At 38.3% G+C, this 19806-nt stretch overlaps 1 protein-coding gene across 4 annotated transcripts in view; it reads right to left on the bottom strand.

The window, feature by feature from the left end:
• The window catches only part of myo9aa (myosin IXAa), a 311787-nt gene that overhangs the window by 256434 nt on the left and 35547 nt on the right, over positions 1-19806 (bottom strand). For all 4 annotated transcript variants that reach the window (XM_080216194.1, XM_080216195.1, XM_080216198.1 and 1 more), the window contains exon 2: positions 9997-10903. In XM_080216194.1, the coding sequence (XP_080072320.1) occupies positions 9997-10839 (843 nt within the window). In that variant the 5' untranslated portion in view covers positions 10840-10903. The remainder of the gene's footprint in view (positions 1-9996; positions 10904-19806) is intronic.

The following is a 19806-nucleotide window of genomic DNA, read 5'->3' as shown; positions in this document are numbered from 1 at the left end:
CTTTCAAAGGAAATATTGCCATAACTTCCTCAGAATGGCAATCAGTAGTGGATTGTCACTCTATACTGACTTTAGTTCGGCCAGACAGAATGGTCGGTGCAGGCTTGGAGGGCCGAAGGGTGTGTTCCTGTGCTGTAATTTTTTGTTCTTTGTACCTGTGCTCAAATTCTAAAGCGCCTGTCCACTCAACCTTCCCAGCTCGCACATGCTATTAAAATAAAAGATCAGGCTGCAACAATAAAACAGTAATAGAACACGGAACAGCACAGTACAGAATTCAACTTATTTTTCAGTAGATGAATCTCTGGTGGGAAAAGCACTCATACAAAAATCTTTAAGAGAAACAATGTTAATTTTGCTGCTTTATGGGGACTAGTCATTTTCAGTCCCCTTCTTTTAAGCCATCAGTTAAAAAGAGAAATTGCATGCGCCTGGAACAACTTTTTCATAGAACTGACAGTTAGGACCATCTTGGAAGCCCATCACCAATAACTACAAATTTTCCATTAACTTCAAACAGAAAGTACTCTCTCTAAACGTCCCTCTGTTTTAAGTCCAGGTTCTCCATTAATTTTCTGCCACATGGAATTTCACTGTTTTTGCATTTTCATACATGAATGGACATGGCAGAATTAAACTGACCAAAGAAATGGAAATCACCTTGCCATGCAATTAAATGAATAAGTATGCAGAAATCCTGGTACAAAATAGAAACGATATTGGGAATGTTGGAAAAAAACTGTCACATTCCAACTAGATCCATGAATTCACTTCCATCCAGTGGATATTGGAAGGATTGTGCCTTGAGGGCACCTAACTACACTTCAAAGTGGCTCAGCTGGTAGTACTCACACTTCTAACTCAGGAAGTTGTTCATATCTCAATCCACGATTTGATCACATAATCCAGATAAACACTTCAGTGGACCACCAACAGACTGTTGCACTGTCAGAGATCGTCCTTCAAGATAAAAATGAAACCAAGCCTCATCTAAGCTTCCTCCTCCATCAACCAAAATAATTAGACCACTGATTAATTTAATTTCTGCACAAGACCTTGCTGTGCACAAAATGGCTGCAGTGTTCAGCTGCATAACAGTGACTACACACTATGCTCATTAATTGTATACGAGCTATGGATATTTAGTTTATGGACAATGTTTAAAAGAAAGTTATTTATTTGCAGTTGAGAGGTAAAGACTTGCAGGTAGCTTTTTTAGGCAAAGTTATGAAAAACACATCAATTGCCCCTCAGGAACAAAGATGCTGCAATACGTTCACTACTTTTTGTTATTCACATCAAGATAATACATCTGCAAAAACCTTGTAAGATGATTGAGACCACAAGACCTAGAAACAGTAGAGGGTTATTCAGTCCATCGGGTCTGCTCACCATTCAATGAGACCATGGTTGATCTGATATAATCCTCCAATCCAATTTCCTCCTGTTTTACACCCATAATCTTTGATCCCCTTACTGGTTAAAAATCTAACTCAGCCTTGAACATACTTCTAAAAAAACTCTAAAAATCTTTCCCCTACTTCTTAGACAAAAAATGTAGAACTGTCTCTACCCTAAAATGCAAGTAACAAGCTCGAATGCAAACCACTCATATCTCAAGAATCAATTACTACCAAATTGTGGTCTGACAAATAGAGATCAGGCACTCCCCCACAGAAGGTCAAAAATGTTAAAGGACTGGAAATTTTATTAAAACCTTACAGCTCAAAAGCACCGCTTGCTTGCTTTTGCAGAAGAGCAGCAAAGGAAAAGGTACAGCACTGCATCCAAAACTGGTTCAACTGTGAACAGAGGCAAGAATCTTAGAACCACATCATGGTCGTCACCAACATAAAGCTTGCAGCTGAACATCATGAGGCTACTAAACCAAAGTCAGCTGCACAAGATAATAGACTTTGTAGCAGAAAAGGCAGAATTTAATTCTATCTTGTCTTTGTGTTCTATATACATCACAGTAGTGGAAAGAAAGCACATCAGTTTTCAACATATCAAACACCTGGTGAATAGCAAAACCAGGAGTTAACTTCACATCAATGCATAGGAATAAAATAGTTAGAGACAGGAGGGCACGTATGTTATCGACCCATAACTTAAATGCTTTCAGTTATTAAGTTTCATCCTCAAGGACACAAACGACTGATACAGATACGTTTGTTACCAGAAACTTTGTATTGCCACCATTCTCTTTGTACTGAGGTGGCTACATTTTGAAGACAATTGTATAACATTCATCTAGTTATTAATGGTTTACTGAACTTTAGGAACATCCAAAAATGTTCATATGACTTGATTAAAAATTCGTATGTTCACATGGTAGCACAGTTGTTAGCACTGCAACTTTAGGAACTCGTGTTCAATTGCAGCCTTGTCAGACGGTGTGGAATTTGTACTTCCTCTCCATGTCTGCATGGGTTCTCCAGTTTCCTCCCACAGTCCAAAGATGTGCAGGTTAGGGGGATTGGTCATGCTAAATGTGCAGGGTTACAGGGATAAGATGGGGAAGATGGCCTGGATAGGACACTCTGTGAGAGTCGGTGCAGACTCGATGGGCCGAATGACCTCATCTGCACAGTAGGTATTCTATAGTTACACCCGATCCTGTTTCCACCTTCACTCAATATCAAACCACATACACTCCCAGCTGGCATGCCTAGAAAGTTATTTGGAGCATGAATCTGAGTTGATTTTTCCCTCATTAACCTAAGGACAACTTGAGGCTAAATGTCATGCTCCCATGTCCCACATTCCTTCTCAAGCCTGTAAAAAGGCAAATATTCCAGCTTGAGGGCAGTGAGAGGATGGTTTGAGATTCTTTTATACTTCCTTCATTGAAACATAAAAATGATTTCTATTTAGTTCAATATTTTAGCTATTATAAATGGTGGGATACTGCGAACTCAATTTCAACCATCAAACTATCACCTCTGCTTATTAGATTTAAACTGTTGTCTGCTCACTCGTATAAATGGAGCGTCATGAATTGTGACAGCACAGTAATTCATACAGATGCGCTGCTCCAAGAGCCTCAGTACAGATATAGCCAGGCAGTGAAATACATCAGGGCTGTACTCAGTGTTATTCCCTCTCCCTTTGCTATCCAGAGAAAATCAAACAGGATATCCTATTTATAAGATGCGGCTATCCCAGCATCTCAAAGAACAAATATAAAGGTCCCCACTGCAGTTAAAGGGTTGATAATCTTATCATTTTGATTTATTTTCACCTTCCTTTAAGGAAATGCTTTGCCTCGACACCCATCCAAGGTAGCAATGTTTGAAATGAGGAACTCTTCAAAAATAGAACTCAGTACATAATAGAATAATCAGCAAGCCATTCCCTTGAGCAAAATAATGCTTGGGAATGTGGGCCTTGAAAACTGTCTGTAAGATCAACTTTTTAATGCTAATTTTCTTCTGTAATTAAATAATCAGCCAATGATTTAATTGATACATATGAATTCCTGCTTCAATGCATTAATACAACAACAAATGTCACCATTGCACTCTTAAAATAATGTGTTTTAGCAGGAATATTCTGATATTCATTAACTTTTGAAAATTCATTATTTTAATCTTTTTCTAATTAATGAGTATTATAATATTAAGTGTGTGTGTGTGGGGGGGCTGAGGGGAAGAGAGAGAGAGAGAGCACGGTGGTGCAATGTTTAGTACTGCTACCTCACAGGTCCAGGGACCCAGGTTAGATTCTAGCCTCGCTGTCGGTCTGTGTGGAGTTTGAACATTCTCCCCACGCGTGCGTGGGTTTTCACCGGGTGCTCTGGTTTCCTCCCAAAGTCCAAAGGCATTCAGGTTAGGTCAGTGAGACATTAAATTGTGGCACCCGTCGTCTCTCTCTCTCTCTCTCACACACACACACACACACACACACACACACACACACACACACACACACACACACACACACACACACACACACACACACACACAGGTAGATATGAAAGATATCATGGCATTGCAAAGAGGAGTCAGCAAGTTACTCATCTCCGAATGGATATGTACTTCACTGGCTATGAAGTATTTTGTGACATCCGTTGATTGTGAAAGACACTGTGCAAATGCAAGTCTATCTTTCTTTTAAGTATCTATTTAAAGAAAGATTTTTAAAAATTCCAACTGCAGCTAACTGAAAAACACACGCAACCACAGAAGACTTCAGTTTGTTGCATCGTCAAGTAGAGTGCATTCCCCTCCCGAACTGATGACACTGCCCTCACCCATCATTCAAACTTTTCCATTATCCAGTAGGAGTCATTAGACAGTTTGAACAAAATTTTGAATACCTGTGCTTACTGATTTTCCCTTCTCTGGTCTAGTACTGTTCATGTTATATGCGACCAACTCTAAATTTCTCATCTGTATGGCTTAGACGCACACTAAATAATTTTTTTTTAGCTAAAATCATTGTGAGAACTTCTATCCTGCAAAGATTATGTTTAATTATTTTTCCTGCTGTATACTGCAAAACGTAAATAACTGCCCACATCCATTAAAACTAGACAGTGCAAGAAATATGCATTTGCCAGATTAACTTAAGCAAAATGCAGCCATTTTAGTGGTAGACATTGCAGAAAGTTCATGTTTACGCCCTGGCAAACAACAAAAGAACGTAATGTGTTCATACATGTTTGAATATCCAAGGACTATACACGATTAATACACTTAATTCACATAACTATTTGCAATGAAATTGCTGCGGCTTTAAACATAGGAGCTATCTTGCCTTTGAAATTGTACAAGCAACGTGCTGTTAATTTACTTAGTTTAGATCGCACTTTGGAGATTAATATTTTTGTATCATTTTCTTTTGTTAATAATAAATATTCAGTGATGTCTTAATTTTTCACCAGAGTTAGGACAATACAGCAGCCCTCAGACTTAGGAAACAGATATTTAGCTATGACCAAAAGAAGTGTTTGAAGCTTGTAACAAAAACAAAAGTTGCTGGAGAAAAACTCAGCAGACCAAGTTGTATCTGTGGAGATCTGACTTTTCATCGGAACTGCCTGGTTTCCTGAGTATGTTTCCAGCAATTTCTGTTACAGGCTTCAAACTCTTCTCTTGATTGTAACCAAACATCTGTTAACTAAGTTTTGAGGGCTGATGTATTGTCCTAACTCTGGCAAAAAACTGGGATATCAGTAAATATTTCTTAGCATTAAGAGAATAAAATGATACAGAAATATTAATTTCCAAAATGAGTTGTCAATGCATGAACAGCATGTTGCTTGTACAATTTCAGTGGCAAGATAGCTTCTATGTTTAAAAGAGGCACAGCAATTTTATTGTAATTATTTATGTGAAGTATATTAATTCTGTATAGCCTTTAGATATTCAAGAAGATGGAAATGTAAGAATCTTTGAGCCAGTAGAAAGGGGAGGGGCAGGAAACATCTGTGGTCACCCTCGCAGGCCATCTTATTTGCACTTCCTACCCCCCTCACCCCTTCCACTGGCTTAAAATGTCTGTTTTTCTTTAGTTCTGATGACAGGTCATCAACCTGAAACATTAACTCTTTTATCCCCTTCACAGGTGCTGTGTGGTTTGCTGATTTTTTTCCAACAATATTTGTTCCTATTTCAGATTTCCAGATTCCATGGTACTTTGCTTCTGTTTGAAGCCAGTAATATTCACTAAAAGCAGTTCAACACTAAACCTAATCTTGGAATAATTCTATCAGACTAGGTTTTCTGCAGTTGGTTATTACAGCAATCCTCAATGCCAATGGGAAAGGTAAGGGGTGAGCTGTGTGAATGGGACAATGAAGGTTCTTAAACCTGGTAGTTATCCACTGATCCCTGCATGCAGTGTGCATCTGAATGTCAGCTAAGGACATTGAGGCTTGGCTGTGATGCTGCCCATAATAAAATTGTTTTTTAGCATGTATGGTCTAGATTAACAAATGAAAACTAATCATTTGGATGAAATACTGTCAGCAGTCAGCATTAATGAAACCATGTCCCAAAACATAGCAATTATTAGTCATATTCTAATTAGTTTGACAAAGCGCAGCATTGTCAGTCAAGACCACAATAGAGACACATCGCAATATTTTGTAGTAGGGTATTAAGAAATTTGAACTATGTAAACATGCAAGAATCTCTTAAAAAGAATGGTAACCATAAAACCGAACATTACACTAAACACACTGGATGTGCTCCACCTGTCCAACAAATGTGAACTCAGAGCGATATGGTGACCTTCAGTGCAGGCAGGCTAACAAAACACATTCTCAAAGCTGCACTTGAATACTCCAATACCCAGGTTAATCAGTGATAGGCTGATAGCAAATCACGCTGTTCAAACAATTGCCCCTAATGCAGAGCACTTCAGCTATGTTATTAACCCAACTAGTTTCAAATTAACAACCATGATGAAAACTAAATGACATCAGATTATGTGCCAACAGCATTCCAAACAAGAAACCTTTCCGAACTTTACACATGGCAAATTGACGTTTATTTAATAGGATGCAGGTCACTTACTGAAAATATTTGCAGTTTTTTCTCATTTATGTATTAATATGGACTTTTAGAAAAGATGTTTTATTGTTTCAAAAGGTTCTGACAAAAACCCAACGACTTAACTCATCTCTTTCAGTTCCACAAATAAAAGATCCATCAACTTTTCTTCCCCATAGCCCAAATTCAGCCAGTGCGGCAAAACCTAAAACCAACAAACACTACAAGCCATTTCCAAAGCCTCAAAACTCTGAAGCATGCAAGAACAAAATGATGCAACTTACTTACCATATCCCCTCCCCGTGCGCTCAGCTTGTGGGCTCTTTACCAGATTCATAAGCAATTAATTCATCAGCAATTAGTTCACAAGGTATGTTTATGATCTTTAGTTATTTCCAGAATGCATTTCTCAGCATGAAGCCATTAATTAAGCTGACTAGAGATTGGGACGAAAGAAATTATTTGAAGACAAGCTTGGAACAAATCAAGCCATCTATATACAGATCAATTATGATTATACAGAATACCTTTCCAGCACCTATGTTCAAAGCAATATTGATGCACTGAAAATCTCTGGATATGGTGGTGATGAATAAGAGTGTAACCTACATAACCACTGATATACATCATATACAATTCTAAGGACTACCTTTTTCAACAGATAAATTAAGAACTACTCAGTTTTATAACGGGAAATTAACCACCAGCCTCTATCATGCATTCATATTTACACACACACACACACACACACTTGTTCACGTCGACCTGCTGTCAACTAGGTGGCACAGTGATTAGCACTGCTGCCTCATAATGCCAGGGACCGGCTTGGGTGACTGTGTGGAGTTTGCACATTCTCCCCATATCTGCGTGGGTTTCCTCCGGGTGCTCCGGTTTCCTCCCACAGTCCGAAAGATGTGCTGATCATGTGCATTGGCTGTGTTAAATTCTCCCTCGGTGTACACCCAAACAGGCATCAGAGTGTGGTAATGAGGGGATTTTCACGGTAATTCACTGCTTGTTAATGTAAGCCTACTTGTGATACTAAAAAATAAACTTAAACTTGTTAATTCATCTCAGAGAACACAGTATTTTTAAGCATTCTCATTTTACTTTGTAAATCTTCTCTGCTTCTGTACCTGAATATGCTGACTTGTGCTGGGGCAAATTTCACAGGAACCAGCAGCATCCTAATATCTAATACGCGATCTTTCCCAAATGCAAAATCTAGACACCGTGCACTGGCAACTAATGTGGAGTGGGGAGCATCCTGGAAACCACATATTAATTTGTGATATGTGGATCACAAGACTGTGGACAGCAAAATAACATTTTTCTTCATGTAGACATTGAAGTAAATTGTTGCATTCTTACAAACATTCAGGCTCAAATGAGCTAATTTAGCACAGAACAACTGATTCTGTAGCTTATGATCTCTACATTTATATGCTGCATGTATTGATCAAATCAGGAAAGCCATAAACTCTTGCTGACGCAAGGATCTAAAAATATTAAATCTGAAACCAAGACCAACAGAAAACACATTCCAAAAGTACTGCAATAATATTTTCAAATGTCTGCATGACAGTGCTTCCACATCAGCCTTTCCATGTCTACATCAGAAACTAAATCTGCCTACAAACTCCCTTAAAGTGATAAGGCCTCAAAAGGAAAGGAGAGCAACAACTAGAGCTTCCATTAGCTCAATGAAACTCAAGATTTGACCAGCTTGGAGTTCAAAACTTTGAGTGTTTCTGCATCACATCAAGCTGGGCCAAAAGCCCAAGGTGACAAGGGGCTGTAGACAAAGGTGGAGAGGATGCTGGGAAATGTTAGTTTCTACACAATATAAATGAAAAAAATACATTTGCATCAACGATAAGATGTGCACATTCTTGAAAACATCTTTGGGGAGATATTACTTCCCTTGCTGTCTGGTGATGAGCAGTATGTTTAGTCTTGCAGCCCATATTGTTATGCCTCTCACTCTCCATCTTAGCCTCTGAGAAAACTGAAGAGATTTTGTAGCACATTTTACTTTGCTCTTTGGGATCAATCCTGATGCAAATTGGTTCTCCTGCCTTAACACTCAATTTACACACACGGTTTAATCCAGGGAATTTAATTTTCAAACTGAACTTTTTCCCACCACAGGGACCAATTGTGCTTACTGAAATTTGTGGGAAGCCAACATCAAGAAAGGCAGAACCAAATTCAAATTCACAGATCTCTTACTTTGGATTTAAAGTTTCTTTATTCGTCACAAGTAAGGCTTACATTAACACTGCAATGAAGTCACTTTGAAATTCCCCTTATTATTTCACAGTATTCCCCTTACTAAGGCAGAACAGAAATCTTCAATTTCTGACTTAACAGTCAAAGCTTTGGAAAGTGACTACTTTGTGGTTTAGAGCCCTTGCATGACTGAATGAACACTCAATGCACTTTAATTCCTTCACAAGGCCTCACAACTCTGAAACACCCTGTCTCCTTCAATCTAGAAGCTTCATCATCTAACCATAACTTTGTGATTTTTTTTCATAATTTCTCAATCTACTGAATTTTAATGATACCCTTTATTACTCATGTTACCCGCATCTATAAGCTTGTGAACATCTAAGTTAATCTTCTGAACTTTGAGATATTTTATTTTACAACCTTTAATCTTGTTGTCTGAACAGAACTACAATTGACTTTAATTCAGATAGCATGGCTTAATGGCATAGGTTGCAAGCAGGTTGTTAGCTGTGATACAACCGGTAATTTAAGCAGCACAGATGGATTCAAGATGCAATTAAATACATGTTCGAAGGAGAAGAGATTGAGGGATGTGGTGGGTAGGGTGATTGACATTTCAGATGGAAAGGAGTACGGTTGTCCATCAAGAGAAACAAAAATGAGACAAGGCAGTTGTTCCCCCATCATGCTGGATACTAGCTACCCCTGTTGTACTGAAAAACCAAGCTTTTAAATAGACTCAGAAAGAGAGGTTTATTGGGAGGGATAACCTCTTGCTGTTCCTCACAATTCTAGCCTCTCTGGTAGACACATTGTACAATTCTCACCCCTATTGCTAAATGGAGCACTGCATTGACCCAGACACAGGGAGAAAAGGAGTAGCTTAATCTCTCATCACACAAACATTTGACGCCATTGTTTTAAAAAGGCCTCAGAAGCAATCAACACAATTATAGACTGGATCATTCCACCTGATGAAATTGGTATATTGGGAAAATTAGTGCAGAAAATGCGGAGTTGAAAACAATTAAGTAATGCCAAACTTATTTTCATGGATTATTATGTGATCACATGAACTGAAGTTTCAGATTTTTACAGATCTAACAAATGGTATTCCATACCTCTCAATCAGCATATTACAGTACTTGCTTGCTATACAAAATTGGCTGAATTAGAACAAAAGAAACACTTCACTCAAACTGTTAATTTTTAAGAATGATTTTATTTCAATTCAACGTAGAAAAACGTGACTGCACCTTACCTCCAGTACAGGTCCCGCTCCAAGAATAATCTGCTCCACTCCACTGGCAAATCCCTTCTGGCTCAGAGCGGTAAGATGATGGATAAGAAAATTTGTACTTTGTGTCTTTCCTGAACCACTCTCACCCGAAATAACTATACATTGGTTTTTCTTGCGTTGTAGCATGGCATGGTATGCCACATCAGCGATTGCGTATATATGGGGCTCCAGTTTTCCCAGATGGTGATTATCATACATTTTTACATATTTGGGGTTGTAAATAGGAAGAAATTTGAAAGGGTTTATGGCAATTAATATCGTTCCCACGTAGGTGTAGATTTTCTCTTGTTTAAACCTGTTGCGCAGGTTGTCCAGGAGTGCTTTTTCATTCAAGTCTGGTAGATTGCACAAATCATTGTAATTTTTCTGTGGGGGCTGAGGCAAAAATCCCCGCTCCATCATCCTCCTTCGCTCCTCCGTCACTCTGAGCCATGACTGCAGATTGTTGTAATGAATTGAGCCATCGAGGTTTTTCTCTCGAAGCAAGAACCGATAGTCCTCGCTGCTGAAACGATTTTCCAGGGCACTGCGTGGCCAAAGCATCATGCGCTGCACCGGGCAATCGGTTGGATTGAGAATCCACTCCTCCCCACCAAACTCTTTCACTTCTGCCAGGACGTAGCATTTTGCTTTCTCTAGCTGCAACTTGTAAATAAGGGTTTCTATAACTTCTGCTGCACTAGTATTTTTTCTTGCAGTGACAGGGCAGTAAATGGTGCCTTCTGCTATATTCCCCGGGTAAACCCGCAATGTAAACTCATTATCTTCATAGCGTCGTCTTCCTCCAACATCGTGCACATTCATATTGGATCAGTTGTGCCATCAGCATCGATAGCACATCCATACGGTAGGATTCATGACATCAGACCTGAAACAAAATCAACAGGAGCAGAAATCAAATTTTTAGCTGCATTCAATCATGCAAAATTGCATCACCACACCACCATATGCATAGGTCTCTAACGAAAAGGAAAATCTTTGCACATCTATAATACAGATTTCCAATTAACATCACACGGAAATGACAATGGTATTCTGCAAGGGTCTACATAAGTCCTAGGGAGCACCTGTGGCAAAATGGGTAGAGTTCCTGCCTTTGAACCAGAAGCTCAGGATTCTGAGGCTTGATGGTCAAGAAAGGTGCATTCGTAAGGTAGCCAAACATGTACAGATGATCACTTTGAAAATCCTTCCAACACACATCAGCAGGATGAGAGGGATAGATTCCTCATTAGCCATGTGGTGTAAAGAAAGTTGGAGTCTCTACCATCACTATCCATAGCTTCCGAACATAACATGCATGTAAAAGTGCTTGCTGCCACAGCAACTTGGCCTGGGTGATTCACACCATCACGAGTCATGTCAGATAGCCTGATACTGTCTTTAGGTTCTCTCTCCCCCACAGGAGACCAATACTTAGGACTCACTTCTTAGTGTCATTCTTAAAGCTGGACATCACTAATGCTTATTGAATATATTGGTTCAGATCTTTGATGCTACTGGAGGCAGAATGTTAACCCCAAAGCAAATAAGAACATGACTAACAAAGTTGCATTACGATGGTGTTAAAATCATTAACTTCTCCGAGGGAGATATTTTAAAATGGCATCAATAAATATGCAATAAGCAAAGATATCCAGAAAAACAATAGAAAGCATCAGATTTAGCATATTAGTACTACATATTAAAGCATATTTGACTTCCTGAGAATAAGGCACAAAACTCAACTCTTCAAATTTCTCCCAATAGAACCATCTTTACAACAATCACTTCATGGGCAGCATTGGCTTCTCTAAAATTCCATTTATTGAATTCAAATTCCACCATCTGCCATAGTAGGATTAGAAATCGACCATTCACCTGCATCTGTGGGTTACCAATCCAGTGACAGTACCACTACGCTACTGCTTCCCCACAACCCACTAAAAGTAACTGTTGCTATGGTAATATAAAAGGATTGGCTGTAGCACATTCATCATTAGCTACACAGCAAAACACGATACTTCAAAACAAGCAACACAATTCAAAGGACCAATTCAAACAAAATTACATTTCAATTTGCTATCAAATTTAGAAAGTTATAGAAGATGCAGTAAGCTGTTTTCTAGTAAAACAATATTATGAATAATATTTCATTCCAAACTCTGCTTTGAAGGAATATTATGACTCTGATAATGAATACCGTGTTTTTCTTCAACACAAGAGAATCTGAAATCGGCGTTGATGGCGATACAATTATATTAGTTTCAACTATGCAAAAAGTTACTACTCAGACTTGGCAGACTTAAGTTTATTTTCTAAGCCTTCTAAACCTTTATTTGTGGGGTTGGGGGGAGGGGCTCCAATAACTGCTGTAATATGCTGACAATTACGGCAAGATCTGGCTTAATTTTCAAGCAAATCATTTTTTAATTATCCAGACTTAGAGAAAATTTATTCATAAAGTAACCTGTAAACACATATCAGTAAACCAGATTTTAAAATATTACTTCCAAAATCAGCTTGCAGTTCAATAAGACCATAAGTTCATAAGAAATAGGAGTAGGCCTTTTGACCCATTGAACCTGCTCTGCCATTTAATAAGGTCATGGTGAGTTTGATTGTAGCTTTAAATCCACCTTCTAGCCTGCCCTTCCTAATCCTCAACTGGCTCAATCTAAAATGCATTTACCTCAGCCTTGAATATATTCAAGGACACAGGCTCGCTATGGAAGAGAACTACAAAGGCTAACTGTTATATATTTAAGTGGTTGGATGATTGCTTTAAGAGCAGGTGGCATGATTTGATCATTGGAGCATTTCACAAGCTTTGGTCTTCATTTCATTTCCTGTTCTGCGCAGAGAACATCTCATTCAATAAACCAATTACAGGTTGCCTTTTTAAAAAAAATAAAAGATGTGGTTTGCACATGTTGCAATGTAGTTCAACGTGACACATACCCCATAAACGCTAACATAGTTTGGCCATTACACCAACAACATTCAAATAATTTTTTTCTGATCACCATTTTAAATGGGAGACAACTTATTTTTAAAACTATGGTCATGGTTCTAGATTACATCAAAGGAATCACCCTCTCAGAATCCACCCTGTGAAGCCCCCTCAGGATCTTAAACGTTGCATTAAGATTACTCTTCTCAACTCCAATGATTGTTAGTCCAACCTTTCCTCCTAAAATAATACCCTCACCCAACACCCAAAATACTTTCAATTCAACAACGTCCCTCCTTAAGGAGATCAAAACTGTACATGGTGTCAAAAACAGAGAATGCTGGAAAATCTCAGCAGGTCTGACATCTGTGGGGAGAAAAGAGAGATGACCCTTTGTCAGAAGTATTTTGCTTTCATCTTACTGGATGCAGTATTCTGGATGTGGTCTAACCAATGCCTTCACAGTTGAAGCAACTTGTCTTTTACTAAAACTTTGTCTCCCTTGCAATAAAGATCAACATTCCATTTGCCTTCTTAATTACTTGCTGTGTCTGCATGATGACATTTTCTGATTCATGTACAAGGACACCTCTGTACTGCAATAGAATTCTGCAGTTTCTGTCCATTTAAATTATATTCTGCTCTTCTGTTCTTCCTACCCAACTGGACAAGTTCACATCTTCTCAACATGATACTGCATTTGCCAAAATTTTGCCCACTCACTTAACATATCTATGCCACTTTGCGGACTCTTTGTATCCTCCTCATAGCTTGATTTAATCCTCTTCTGTACATCAATAGCAAATTTGACTACAATAGAGAGTCAGTCCCTTTATCCAAGTTTTTGATGTAGATCGTAAGTAGCTAAGGCCCCAGAATGGAACGCTGTAACACTCCATTAGTTGTAGTTTGCCAAAGCGCAGATGATGCATTAGTCCTGACTTCAAGTTCCTTTTAGTTGGCCAATCCTCTATTGTACCAATACATCATACTCAACATGAGCTCTTACCATGTGGAGTAACCTTTAAGGGGCACATTATCGAATATCTTTTGGAAATCCAAATAAATCTACTGGTTCCCCTTTATCCTCTTTGCTTGTTACATCTCAAAGGACTCTGTTCATTATGCAATGTGAAATAATGAGGGGCCTCATTACATGTTTTGAAAAGAAAATGATTGTTTTCTTTGATATCACCTAGACAGGTACTGAAAAAGAGTGCGTTTGTAAAGAAACTACAGCAGAGCCAAATATTCTCCATGGTTTAAGAGGGGACCAATATTCATAGATCAAAGTTCATGTACATATATGAATTACAGCCACTTTGGCAAATTCTGAAGAAATCTTGGAAAATTTTGCCATCTTTTGCTTCGTTTCTCTCCTATTTATTTTTGAATTAACTGCTGATTGCCAAGAGCAGCCAATCAAGGAGAAATAACTGAACCAGAAAATCACTTATTTGAACAGCGAAGGTCCATTCTTAACCCAAGACCTTTTCATTAAATGTGTAATTTCAACCATTCATCTTATTTGAACTCTCAATGTCAGACCAGATGGTGACACCAAACAATGAATCAGCAGTCACTCAGCTCCTGATTGGGGAGAAATGAAGTCAATTTAAATTCTTCATCTGATTTCTAATAGTTGTAAGTATAATGAAGCATTTACCACAGTGCAAAAGTGATCTGCAGTTGTCTTCAGTTACCCGAGTTAGAAAATTCATGGAATGGAAAAGTACCTGTGACGTACAGCATCATCAAATATTGGTTGCAATTTTCCTTCTGTGGTCCAGTGCATTTTTTTTTACATATTTTGTGGTCTGGTTTGTAATTCTTGTATTGTTGATAGTTAATTTTTGCAAAACAGCCTGTGTCCATTTTAACCACACTAAATTCTTAATTAGATACTTGTCAACAAAACTGAAACTACCAACTTAAGTAGGATAATACACCACAACTAGGGTCGCTCAAATATTGAATATTTAGAGCAATTCAGAAAATGTTAGAGCAGCACAGAAGTTTTACAATAAAGCAAGAGAATATAAAATTAAAACATGGCACATATTCTGGCATGCATTAAAACAAAGATTTTTGAACTAATTTTCCCACGTGGTAATAAGTGCAATATTGATTTGTTAGAAAGCATGCCTCACAAGGAATTTGAGAAAGTTTCACCCTTACTAAAGCTTCATCCCTCTTGAAACTGTCACCAAAATCACAGCATTCTTGAATCTGCCTGCAACATGGACCCTGCACAATGACCAAGAATTGTCTACAGTTGAAAGCATCCTGTTAAATCATCACAAGCTACTCCACGCAGTGAGGCCTTGGCTAGAGAAACATGATCCACCTTATGTACTTTGGACTATTTCAGAGCTCTTGCATTTAGTCAGCCCATGTGAACTGTACTACTTGGCACCAGCTAACCCAAATTAGAAATGTACAGTCCATCCACCTTTACAACATTGCAGATTAAAGCCAAATATGCAAAGAACAATCATCCAACTTCAACTCTGTTAATGACCTTTACATTCAAAGCAGTCCCCAAAACGTCAAAAAGATTATCCAAAAATAATTTTAAAAATGCCTGTAATCTTAAATATACTTTGCTAATAAAATAAATAATTTCCTTTCTGGAATCTGGGATATTTGCCGCATTCCTACAGTTGGATGGATGCTAGATTTTCACACACTGCCAGCATACAAAATAGAACACTATCAGCAAACACGACACTCCTCTCATCCTCTCCTTCACAAAAGAGTAACCATTTTGTAATGTACTCTTTAAGGTTTATTAATGCAAATTTGTCTTGCTAAAGAATCAGTCCAGTGGCAGCAAACACACCCATTATTCACAACAGATAAAGTGTTGACCAAACAGGACATGCAATTTCAGACCACTGCATTCTGTTCAGGATTTGAAGTTACTGTTATGAAATCTAAAAACTGCCCACAGCTGGAACTTTTGCCTAATTCATATCCACTTTAGTTTTTCACATAAACATTCCAAATCCCAAATTAAACTCTTGGGGCTAGATTTTACTCTTTCTCCACCAGTAGGTTTGAAGGCCATTGGGGCTCATTTTCACCCCCCTGTCCAGCTTTTATAACCCCTTCTTTGGCTATAGTCTAGTCAGAAGGCACTGCTCAAACCTGGCATTTCTGGGAATAGAGTTGCCTGCCAACTGACAACATTCCTAGACAGGACTTCCTCCTGAGATAGGGCAGAAGTCTTACCCTTAGTGTGGTGCATTTACATGTGCCAAAAGTGATATATATCCACACAGTCCTTTGTAGACATAAGAAACACGTTCACACATTTCACCTTTTTTCAATTATCAAAAGCTGGGGGGGACAGCCATTCCCTGGTTCATTCCTCAGCCCAAAGCCTCGCGCCAATCAGCCTGATAGGAGTTTAAACAAAAGCTTAGCAGTTAACTGTTCCCTGGTGAATTCTCCATGACAATGTTTCTACCAGAGTCCTATCAAAGAGCATTCTTTTTTCACGCAGCATGAATTGTTGTTCCCTTTACTAAAGGTATTCTGACAAATTTGTCCTGATGAGTGCAAGGTTAACAGCTTTGACAGTATCTCTTTTTAAAGTTAAAAAAAACAAATGCTTGAATCAGGTCAGGCAATAAAACAAAAGTTAATATTTCAGGCTGATAACCTTCCATCAGAAAAAGGAAAAGGTTAGAGATGTACAGGTTTTAACAAGTACTAAGTTAGGAAAAATAAAAAAGAAATGTAACTAGATTGAAGATAAGTAACATTAATGACAAAATACATGAAGCCTCAAGGCTAAAAAGGATGGTAATGGTACAAATACTAAACAAAAGAGTCTAGGAGGGTTGGAAATGGGGTTAACCATCATTATCAGAACTCCTGTCTAAAAAAATGAGTGTGGTGCTTCTGGACTGAAATTGTTGAGTACAGAAGGTTGCAAAAAGTTTCATCGAAAGGTTGAGATATTGTTCCTTGAGCTTGTTGAAATTCACTGGAACAATATTGAAGACAAAAGACAATAAAGTCACAATGGGAGTGGAGCAAAGAATTAAAATAACCAGGTGGCCGGAAACCCAGGACTGAAAACATGTTCAGCAACTGGTCACCCAAATGCAGAGGATGGTTCATTGCAAGCACCAAGTACATGAAATTGAAACAGCCACAGGTAAATTCACTCTTTCACTTGTAATGTGCATCTGGAATCCTGGAAAGTAGAAAAGGAGGAGATAAAAGGGGAAGGTATCACATCTCTTCCAATTACTCAATGCTGAAAGGAGAGGGGAAAAAAGTTTTAGTGATTGCTTCATACTCCAGGTGATGGAAATACTAGGTATGATCTGCTGAGTTTGGAAGGCAAGAACAAGTTCTTAGCACAAGCTCAGGTAACACCTCAAAAATCCTAACCCTCAAATGAACTATTCGTAGATATATATAGATGTGATTTTCAGTGATTCCCCATTGTCAAACTTTAGCCACATCCCTGCAAAGAAAAACGTGAAATAAAACTCTCAGAAATCCCCTAATGTGCTTGAGACTAAATGAATCCAAGTCCCATACCAAGCCACAAATAATTCTAACTTGGAATTATAATCATGGTCTCAAAATCCTGGGATTCCCTTCTGAACAGCACTGGGTGTACCTCACCAGATGGACTGCAATTATTCAAAATGATGGCTCAACATCACTTTCTTAATGGCAATTAGGAATGGACAACAAATGCGGGTCTAGCCAGTGCACATCTACATCCCAGGAAAGAATTAAAAGATTGACTAGAGTGGGGAGAGGGAAGAAAAAATGGCGGGATTCCTGCTCCTGGTCATTTGCCTGTAATCTAATTGGAAAATATGTTCATCAGGACCAGGATTTCTTCTTGCATTAACCACATCAACACTCGTTGCCCAAGATCAATTTGAAAATTGGCCATTTGCTCAAAGTACCGGATGGTGGTCAGTGTCCCCAAGGCTCTTCTTTAGCAAAATTACAGACTTCATGAGTGTGGTGCAAGGAGAGAGAAACCATAACAAATTAAATTTTCAGTCTGTGCTACAAAAGCAACAACCAGTCTGTGGCAAAGAGTGAAGAAAATGCAGCCCATAATTAACATTTCTTTCTTTCATCCATTGAGGGTTGCAGGAAGAGAAAAACTACCTCTCCAACTCAGCTGCTCTCGAAAGAAAGCATAATGATCCCGATGACCGCAACAGCTGCTCCCTCCAGTAATCTTCCTCATCTGTTAAAGTGACAACCCTCTCATCTAAGTGATCCCAAAACATTTTCTGCACAAGTGTAGAGATTGGGGAAATTGCAGAAATAAGCAATACTAACACTACAGTAAATTTTAAAAACTACTTACCCAATAAGTTACAAAATTATTTTCAAATAGAGACAAAGGCACATGAAAAAAAAACAGCAACAATGACTCAAAACCTATCACATGTAACTATATCATTAAGCTATATAATTAAACATTTAGCAATTACCATTTCATAGTATTTCAGCTGTGAAAAAAGTACACAATTTTAAAAGGCAGTTGGAAGATCGCATCCACAGAATGGTTTCAAGGGATGTGATCATAATTAAATCTTTCGCTTCTGGTTCTTGCTGCAACAAGGCTAACAGCAGGCTGTGACAGAGAGCAAAGGGCTGCTTGCAAATCACCATGCAGACAAAGAAGTATTCCCTACAGCACTTCACTGATTTCACATTAGCGCACAGTACCAGTGATGCAGCTTTACTCCTATAATTCAGCCCACCAACAGCTGATCAGCCAAACGTATTACTTCACTGTAGGGATAATACACTACTCATTTTTCCTTAAAAACAAACTGTGGCAGGACAGCATTTATGAAGTCCTTATAATTGCACTTGCATTACCAAGGCAGTAATTATGTAACTTTTATCAGAAGTAACTTTTTCTTAATTCCACTGATAGGTTAAATTGATCACTTTTCAGCAAAGTTGTCAGTTTTGTATTGTTGTTACATTAGGAAACGAGCAACCAAAGTTACAAGGGAAGAGATACCATACTTATTTGCAGATTTTCACATAAATGTAAAGGAGACAAACTTCAGCTTTGGATGCAATTAAGGGTAAAATTTTGGTTAAAATTTACATAATCACTAAAGTAAAATCTTCTGTGATACAATGTAATCAAACTAATGTGTGGAGGTTGCACATTTTCCTCTTTTCTGCATGGGTTTCCTCCGGGTGCTCTGATTTCCTCCCACAGCCCAAAGATGTGCAGGTAAGTTGATCGGCCATGTTAATAATTGTCTTTTAGTGTCCTGAGATGCGTAGGTTAGAGGGATTAGCAGGTAAAATATGTAGGGATATGGAGGTAGGGCCTGGGTGGAATTGTGGTTGGTGCAGACTCGATGGGCCAAATGGTCTCTTTCTCACTGTAGGGTCTCTATGATTCTAATGGAACATACTCATTTGGGTTTCTTTCAAAACATATCTACTGATTTAATAGTAGCCAAGAGTAGTTAGTTACAGGAATATAGCTCAACATGGATTTATCATACATTTTTGATAATTGTCCATTCCTCCACCTTGATTTGATTTGTCACATATATTAGTATACAGTGAGAAGTATTATTTCTCGCACACTATACAAAGCATACTGTACACAGGGAAGGAAAGGAGAGCGTTCAGGACGTAGGCATAGAACAAGAATAAAAGATAGAATTAGAAGATATGCTGGACACAGCTTGCAAGAAGTTGTCAAACTCCAGTGCCATCTTGGATATTCACCTGTGAATAACCCAATTTTAAAATCACTGAAAATGATATTAGTTTCATTGATGTACATTAATCCGTTAGTAAATATTAATCAG

The sequence above is a fragment of the Carcharhinus amblyrhynchos genome, chromosome 32 (assembly GCF_965287045.1).
Source record: "Carcharhinus amblyrhynchos chromosome 32, sCarAmb.v2.hapA, whole genome shotgun sequence".
NCBI classification, from domain to species: Eukaryota; Metazoa; Chordata; class Chondrichthyes; order Carcharhiniformes; family Carcharhinidae; genus Carcharhinus; species Carcharhinus amblyrhynchos.
Note: the sequence above shows the minus strand (reverse complement) of the source record. Positions and strands in the feature narration are given on the sequence as shown.